Source organism: Sminthopsis crassicaudata, chromosome 4 (assembly GCF_048593235.1).
Source record: "Sminthopsis crassicaudata isolate SCR6 chromosome 4, ASM4859323v1, whole genome shotgun sequence".
Taxonomy (NCBI): Eukaryota; Metazoa; Chordata; class Mammalia; order Dasyuromorphia; family Dasyuridae; genus Sminthopsis; species Sminthopsis crassicaudata.
In genome coordinates this window covers 71,452,709-71,461,699 of record NC_133620.1, presented here as the reverse complement: position 1 = coordinate 71,461,699, position 8,991 = coordinate 71,452,709, and the positions used below count along the sequence as shown (strand labels likewise).

Sequence of the window (8,991 nt, the reverse complement as noted above, 5' to 3'; positions counted from 1 at the left end):
GTTTGTTTTGAAAAATGAGTTTTGTCTTCATTACTGCTGACTTGATGAGCCTCATTTGTTTCTTGGGAGCATCTGTTGCCTGTGATAATCAATACAGTAAAAACCAATGTATTGTGAAAGTCTGTTGTTTTGATGTGGTTTCACATTAGTATTTTTCTTTATAAGAGGACCACTTTAGGGGCAACTAGATGGTGCAGTGGGTAGTGCATCAGCCCTGAAATCAGGAGGACCTGAGTTCAAATTTGGCCTCAGACATTTAACACTTCCTAACTGTGTGACCCCCGGCAGGTCATTTAATCATCTCAGTGCCCTTCCCCCCCAAAGAAAGGACCACTTTAAATAGTGGAGCAGTTTTCCTGACTTTCATGTTGTTGTTATTTGTCCTTTGTTTTCAAGGAAGACCATTTTGTGGTGATATTTTCATTCATGAATTGGATTTAAGTGAGGGAGAGTTACAATCCAAAAAAGCTGCAAAGAAAAGAAAAAATATAAAGAACAAAAATAACTAGGCTTTTTTTTTTCCATGGGGGAAAAAAAAACTAATTATGCAGCTGTGTCCCTGATAGCATAGAATTTGGAGTTATAAGACCTCCCTTCCTCTGATATTTAATACTTATGTGACTTTGGTGAAAATAAAATAATATTTGCAAAGTGCTTAGCACAGTACCTGTGCTACATGTTTAATAAATGCATATTCCTTTCCCTCTTCCTTCTCTAGTAGAGAAGTCACTATCATACCTGGGTCTCAGGTTCCTCATCTGTAAGAAGATGAGATTAAAATAGATGACTAAAATCACAGTTAACACTAAAACTGAGGTTATCTTATCCAATCTCTTAGTGTAAGAAACGAGCGGTACAGAGATGGCTAGAAAGATTTCCAATGAAAGGAAACAGAGTTCCAAGACAGTCTATTCTATTTGTTTGTTTGTTTGTTTTTTCCTGAGGCAATTGGGATTAAGTGACTTGCCCCGGGTCACACAGCTAGGAAGTGTTAAGTGTCTGAAGCCGGATTTGAATTTAGGTTCTTTTTGACTTTAGGGCTGGTGCTCTATTCACTACACCACCTCGTTGCTCCTCTATTCTACTTTTGTTTAGCTCTAAATATTATATAATTTTTTCCTTAGTCAATCAATCAACAAGCATTTATTAAAGTGTTCCATATGTACAAGATATGGTACTAGATGTTGAAGATACAAAGACAAAATTAAATAGTCCCTGCGCTCACAGAGTTTATATTCTATCAGGAGAGACATGTACAAATACAAATATATGATATGTAAATATAGCAAATAAATGGTGATTTTATAACTCTATGGAAGATGGAATGGAAAGGGGAGAGACAAATGGCAGGTAAACCAAGTCTATTATAACAAACCAGGCAAAAAGTCTCAATGGCCTGAATATCAAACCAACAATCTGCCCCTCTCCCTTCCTGGTCCATGTAGAACCATCCCACTCCCTCCTCCAGCCTTTCGATATTTGAGGACAGATCCTTTGACTCTGATAGTCCATCTATCTGGGAAGCTCAAAATTCTTTCAGTGCAGTTCCCATCACATTAGGGCATTTCTGATAAAGTTGAAGTTCTCTCTCATCCACTGGGATGATACCCTTTTATTTCTTCACCTGATATTTCGTACTTCTACAGGACTAGGATTAGGATCCTAAAATGTGCCTCAGGTCTAGATCTTGACATAACCTTGCCCTCAGATATTCGATTCCCCTTGAAACTAGCTACCTATTCTAATCCATAGCTAGCCAGACTTTTATTAAACTAGTTATAAGCCTTCATTTGTACCCAAATTTCTTTTGGCAAAGCATGTTGAATGCCAACTATCTATATCCCAATAACAATCTTCAAGTCAAGAAGCATTTATTAAGTATTAATGATGTATCAATCAGTGTAATGAATGATGGGGATACAAATATAAGCATCCCTGCCTTCAGGGAGTTTACTTCTAATGTAGAAGAGAACATATTGAATTTTTTTCTTTTTCTTTTGCAATACCTTATTGTAAAATTTGGGTTAAGTCTTAACCCAAATATTAAATATTAACCCAAGTATTATTAAGTATAGTGTCATCTGTGGCTTCTACAAAAATCCCCCAAATTCCCATTTTATTTTTTATGCCAATCTGCAATATGTCAAAGCTGCAATGGGGAAAGTCACGATATGGAAGAGGGATAGCTATAATTCCTTCATATCCTTCAAGACCCAACTTAAGTTCCATCCTATCCAATAAGTCTTTTCTGGTCACCCTGGCCCATGATGATCTATTTTTGAACTCCAACACTACTTATTTGTCTAAGTGCTCAGTTCATTGCCTTTTCTTGTATAAATCCCTGCTTTATTTCTCCAACTAAATTATGTGTACCAGGAAGGCAGGGGCTTTAAAGGTCTTACTCATCTTTGTATTTCTTATGTTTATTAGAGTATCTTGCAGAGAGTAGGTCTAGCTCAATAAATATAAATTTATCGATTTTTTTCAAGGCTCTTGGAAGACTGGTTCTGTATATGGACCATATGGGGAAAAAATCCTTTTCAGAAATTCAAACTCAAAGTGACACTGAGGTCATAGAGGCTTGTATAAGTGAGGAAATTAAAGATATTGTGCAAAACCTGCTTAACCCTGGAGAAGAATTTCAAAACCAGTTAAGTGAGATGCTCCATCATCCATTCTTCTGGAACAGCAAGATGTAAGTGAAAGCCCAGATCACAAATGAATGAATGAATTGAACTGAATGAATGAATCATTAACATTATACCTTAATGAGAAAGGATGAAGGGATGGGGAACTATTGTAATTCTGTCATCTTTCAGTCGTTACAAGTTTCTTCAAGATGTGGGGAATGAATCTGACATTAAAAAGAGAGTAAAAAAGAGTGACCTTCTCATGGAACTCAACAAAACCGAAAGTTATGAAGATTGGAGAGAAAAGGTAAGATCAGTGTGGTTCAATAGATTTTATTGGTAATGAGATTCTGCCAAGGAGAGTTGTTATTTGCCCTTGACAAGAAGTTACTAAGTTTTTACATGGTTGTTTTATACATCAGTTTCTGCAGTAAGTAATCCAACAGATATGCAAACATTTGATGGGCTAGATTGTAGAAGGATGAGACTGTAGAGAATATTGGGAAGTGGGTAATCAATCAATTGATCAGCAAACTTTTATGTAGCAGGCATTGTGCTAGGTACTGGGATTATAAGGACCAAAATTAAAACAGTCTTTGCCCTCAATTAATTTTCATTCTGCTGGAGTAGACCTATGAGGTAGATACAATTTGTAAAGTAGATAAACAAAGGCAGTTTGGGTGGGAGAGATACTTGGAATTGGTAGGGATCTGGAAGGGTCCTGGCCTTGAAGAGAGCTAGAGGCAATTGGAAGCCACTGAGTTTTTTTTTTTGAGTAGGGAAATAAAGTGTTTAGCTCTGTGTTTGAGTATTTATAAATATTGAATTTATGGAAAGGATGGATTGGAAAAGGTAGAGCTCTGAGGATAGGAAACCAATTAGAAGGCTATGGAATGGTTCAGATGAGAGCTGATGAGAAATTAAACTAGGGTGGTGAAAAGAGAGAATTGGGCAACATAAGAAATACCATGAAGACAGGATTCTGAAGAAGAGAGAGGGTCCAGGAGGATCCTCAGATTGTGAAGCTGGGTGAGTAGAAAGATTATGAGAGCTATTATAGGAATCGAAAAGCTAGGCAGGAGTTTGGGAAGGACAACTAGTTGTAAATATCTACCAGGCAGTTAGTGATGTGGTACTGAAATATAGGAGAGGAACAAGGGTTGTCTATGTAGACTTTAGGAATTGTAGACTATGTAGCTTTAGGAATTATCTGAATAATTGAACAAATGGCAGGCGATAAGAAAGTATATATAGAGAAGTCCTAGAACAGAGCTTTAGGGAACAACCACAGTTAGGGATGCGACCTGCACAATGATTAAGTAAAGGAGATTCAGAAGGAATAGTCAAATGGGAAGAAGGAGAACCAAGAGAAAAGTGTTAAAACAAACAAAAAAAAGGAGAGAATGTTTAATACAGAGATGTGAAGAAGAATGAGAATTGGGGAAAGGTCTTTTAATTTAATGATTAAGGGATCATTGGTAGCTTTGTAAAAAGCAGTTTCAGTTAAGTGATGAAGTTGAAAGTCAGTTTGCAAGTGAGGAGAAGTAGAGATGAATACAATAGTTTAATTGAAAGGGAACTAATACATAGAAAGTTAAATTTGAGGGATGATAGGCTTGGCTTAGAGTTAGGAAAGAATGGAGGACACTTAATATGCTTTTAAACCATATGGAAGAAGATAGGAAAAGAATGAAGATGAGAAAGGAAGAGAGACAGAGACAGAGAGATGGACAGTTTATAGGAGAAGATGAGAGCAAGGGTGGAAAGAAGGGCATTCTTTTCTACCAAATTTGGAGGAAAAAAGGTGACCCAGCAAGTCAGTCAGTCAACAAACATTTATTAAGCACTTATTTTACTTTGATTGATGAAAGCTCACTACATCTAGCTGACCTTGTTTACTTGTTCATGCCTTGAGATTAGAGTTGGAAGAAATCGTCTAGTTCAATTGTATTGGTTAAGAAAATGAGAACCCAGAAAGGAGTTTGTTGACTCCACAAATTTGGAAATACATATATGATATAATCAAATATGTATTGAAAGGCCCAGTTTGCCTTACTACTTCTCTTTTGGGATATAGTTTTTGTAAGAATCATTGTTTCTAGCACCAAGAGAGTAGGGGAGTATGGGAGAGGATGAAAATTAGAATAATAATAATTGTAATAACTAACTTTTCTAGTCTCTTTGTTGTTTTTAGTTAGTTTTAGTTAGTTAATTAGTAGCACTTTTACTGTATGCAGAAAATTTCTTTCATCTATACAAGAATCTAGTATCTCAGGGAGTATAAGCATTATTTACTGTCCTTATTTTTACAGAAGGATCCACACATCATAGAGTTTAAGTGACTCTCTTTTATTTTGCCTAGGCAACTGGGATTAAATGATTTGTCCAATCATACAGCTTAGAAGTTTAAGTGTTTGAGACTGGATTTGAACTCAGGTCCCCCTGCCTCCAGACCTGGTGCTCTATTCCTGTGCCATCTAGCTGGCCCCTTAAATGACTTTTTGAAGGAGAACTGGTCTAGAATTTGAATCCAGTGTTCTCACTCGAAATCCAGGGTACTGTCCATGGCTGCTTACCTTGAAGTTGAGAGTAGATTTCACTTCATAATGATTTGTGGTGTTTTTTTCCCCAGATCGATGAGTATGTCTTCCACAAAATGAATGAATTTTATAAAAAAAGAAATCATAAATTATGTTATGATAAGAGTGTTGGAGACTTGCTGAAATTCATCCGGAATCTAGGTGCACACTTGGGAGAGAAAACAAATACAGAGTGAGTGTTGTTTTTTTTTAAACTGAATCCTTGGGTGAAACAAGATGTTTCATCAAATTACAAATTATAAATACATTAATTTCCAGTCCACTGACTGAAATGGTGATTGAGGAATAGATGGTAAGGAAAGCTCTTTCAGAGAAGAAATTCTTTTCTCATCATCCTGAAAGACTTTTTAATGTACAAGTGTACAAGGGATGGATATGAGAGGTGATGTGAAGGGCAGTACGGACAAAATATGGGAAAATAGGCAGAATATGAAGGATGAGTGAAATGAAGAGTTGGGAATCATTCCAAGGTGGTGATTGTGTTTGTCAGGAGGACAGTGGTATTCTTGCTCGAATAGAAAAATTGGGAAGAAGAGTAGGTTTATGGGTAGGGGAAAATGATGACTTCTATCTTAGATATACTGGATTTGAGACTAGAGGAAAATGATGACTTTCTACTTTATGACTATAGACATTCATTTGGAAAGGTGTAATGGGCAGTTGGTAATGTGGGCTGGGTTTTGAGAGAGATAGAGAGAGAGAGAGAGAGAGAGAGAGAGAGAGAGAGAGAGAGAGAGAGAGAGACTTTTTGTATGTATGAGTATGTAGGCATGCCTCCAAAGTCTTACTGTAGTTTTAAGCATTAAGACATTCATATGTTTATTTGTTACATATACATGTAACCAATATATATATATATATATATATATATATATATATATATATATATATATATACAATATATATACATGTGTATATATGTATAGATAATGACACACATTATATATATGAATATATATACACAAACGCATATTTGTATGTATATTATTAAAGTGGAGTAAATTCCCTGAAACATATTATTTTTCATTTCAGTATGAAGAAAAAAATTACGGAACCTTCTGAGTATTTTAAGGAGAAGTTTCCTAATCTGGTGATTTATGTTTACAAGATACTGAGGAACATGAACCACAGGGAGCATTTCCCCAATGCTGACAGTTTTTAGCTTGGTTTGCTGACATCACACCAACATGACTCCAGACTTGAGGTTGTTTTAAGTCATTTAATTCAATTCATTGGATGAATCCCACTCAATTCAACAAATGCTTATTGAAGATCTACTATTTATGAAGAATTCTGTTAGGTACTTTGAAGATTATAAAAAAGAGGAAGACTGGATCCCTGCTCTTAAGGAGTTGATATTTTAGAAGGGAGGATAAAGCCTGTAGATATATGAACATAGAATAAAATTATATGTGAAAATATTTGTTGTTGTTGTCCTTCATTTTCAAAGGGGACCAAAATGACATTATTATATTATAATTGAGTTATAGTGTATCCAACTGTGGCCGATCAGATCACTAAAAGCTTGGAATGTTCTGCCACAAGTCAGACACAAATAGTCTATGTGAATATTTGAGGTAGCTTCTCTAATTTTGCATATTTCACATTTCCTTTGGGCTAGTTCAATTCTGCTTTGCTCCTAGAGCACAGCATCTTCTCTGATGAGGGCATGCCATGATGGATGGTCCTGAGCCAATGTCTCTCATGTCACACAATCGATTCTAATAGCACAATCTAAGAGTTACCTTGAGAGTATGCTTGTATCACTCTTTCTGACCACTTGTGAGAGCTTACCCTGCCTGAGTTCTCCATAAAATATTTATTTTTGGCAAGTGTACATCTGGCATTCAAATACTGTGGCCAGCCCAAAGGAATTGTGCTCTCTGCAGTAGTGTTGGAATACTTGGCAGTATAGTTCAAGAAAGGACCTCAGTGTCTGATATCTTATTCTGTCAAGTGATCTTCAGACTCTTCCTAAGACAATTCAAATGGAAGTGATTCAGATTTTAGCATGGTGTTGGTATGCTGTTCAGGTATCACAAGCACACAACAATGAGGTCAGCCCAACAGACCTTCATTCTCGTAGTTGATCTAATACCTCTCCTCTCCACACTTTCCTTTGGAGCCTCCCAAACACTGAGCTAGCTTTGGTAAAGTGTGTGTCAATCTCATTATCAATGTGGACATCCCTGGAAAGTATACTGCCAAGATAAATGAACTTATCACTATTCACTATTAATATATAAAAGTGATGAATGACTAAGAGAAAGAAATTTTTGATATGAAATGGAATTATGGGAAGGAGATAGAACTATGTTCCCCATTTTACAAATAAGGAAATAGGTTTAAAAAATTTAAATTACTTAACCAGGATTATATAACTATCAAATGTGAGATCTATGAATTGAAAGAACCCAGGTTTTATCTAATTTCAAATCCTTTGGATTTGGAGACTTCAAGCCCTTTCTTTTGTACCATATTTGTCAAAAGCTGGAAAGAGTATTCTGGCCCAGCAAGGCCCAAATTCATATCTCTGGGTAGTCATGGAGACATTTAGAATAGCCTTAGGGTTTCAGAAAACAGACTGTTTATAGCTACTGAGATAGGGTTTTTCCAGATGAATGTTGCCTCTTAAACAGGCTTACTTTATTCAGTTTCTGGTGAAAGCTGACATCTCTGGGGAAAAGGAGTGACAGAAAGGGAGATCAGAGAATCCAGCTCTTATGACCTCTTCCTCACCCTCTGTGTTATTTCCCCAAGTTGTACTTGTATTCCCAGGCTAGATACCCAAAAAGGCAAATACTATTTCAGGTTCTAGGGTGCTTAGTGGTTGGTGACCCCTAGTACTGTAGATCAGGAATTCCCTGGACCCCCATCAGTATCTTTCCTTTAGCCATCATCAGTAGACATAATTAACTTTTAGCAAAGGAGATTATTTATATGGAAAAGTAAAAACGCTAGGTATGAAATATTTTCTTCATAAACTTGGGTTACATTCTTGCACAAATGAACAAAGTATTTGTAGCATGAGTGAACTTAAACTGTGGCCACGTGTATAGGCTAAATATATGGCAAATGCAATTCACAACTCCTGAGCAGGCCTGGAAGTCTGTCCTTTCTCTTTTTTGGGAAATCTCTTACTTGTCTCGTTGGGTGCATCATTTCTCAGGGTCTGCTCTTCTTCACAATCTAGCTCTCTTCTCTGCTGCCAGGAGTTACAGTCCTTAAAGCCATTGTCTCCCTTGGACATCTGTCTAGAATGCAGGTCTTTTCTCTCTTCATTATGGCTTGAATTTTCTAGAACTACTAAATTCTGGATTGGAATGTCTCCTTCTGAGCAAATACTGCTAAGATGCCATGACTGATGGGAAGATGAGAGAGAAATGCATTGTCCCTATTCCTTGCAGTGTTTTCTTGCACAATCAGATAATGGATTATAATTACTTTCCCCTCACTAGGGATGCTTTAGTATTTGAAGTCCCCCTACTTCCTACCATGGTTATGAGTAATGAACTTATTCTCTTAAATTCCATCAGAGAAAGGTGTTTATACCCTATTTTAGATCAGTTGATCTCAGATGATCTGCAATCACACATACCTTGACCCTCAAGGGATCAGGGCTCAAGGTGTCTTTATATTTAGCTTAATGGCTAATTAATACTTTATGATTAGTCCCTTGCCTGTATCAACTGAATGGGGAGAGAGGCAAGGAGCATAACAATTGATTCTGTGGTCAAAAAGGGATGCACCAAATTAATAGA

The 8,991-nt window shown here is 36.6% G+C and overlaps 1 protein-coding gene across 1 annotated transcript in view; it reads left to right on the top strand.

The window, feature by feature from the left end:
• Positions 1-6,520, top strand: part of RNASEL (ribonuclease L) — a 15,858-nt gene extending 9,338 nt beyond the window's left edge. Inside the window, exons 4-7 of the mRNA XM_074308534.1 lie at positions 2,490-2,695; positions 2,820-2,937; positions 5,263-5,402; positions 6,263-6,520. Of these exons, the coding sequence (XP_074164635.1) occupies positions 2,490-2,695; positions 2,820-2,937; positions 5,263-5,402; positions 6,263-6,392 (594 nt within the window). The 3' untranslated portion in view covers positions 6,393-6,520. The remainder of the gene's footprint in view (positions 1-2,489; positions 2,696-2,819; positions 2,938-5,262; positions 5,403-6,262) is intronic.
• Positions 6,521-8,991: the final 2,471 nt, after the last annotated feature.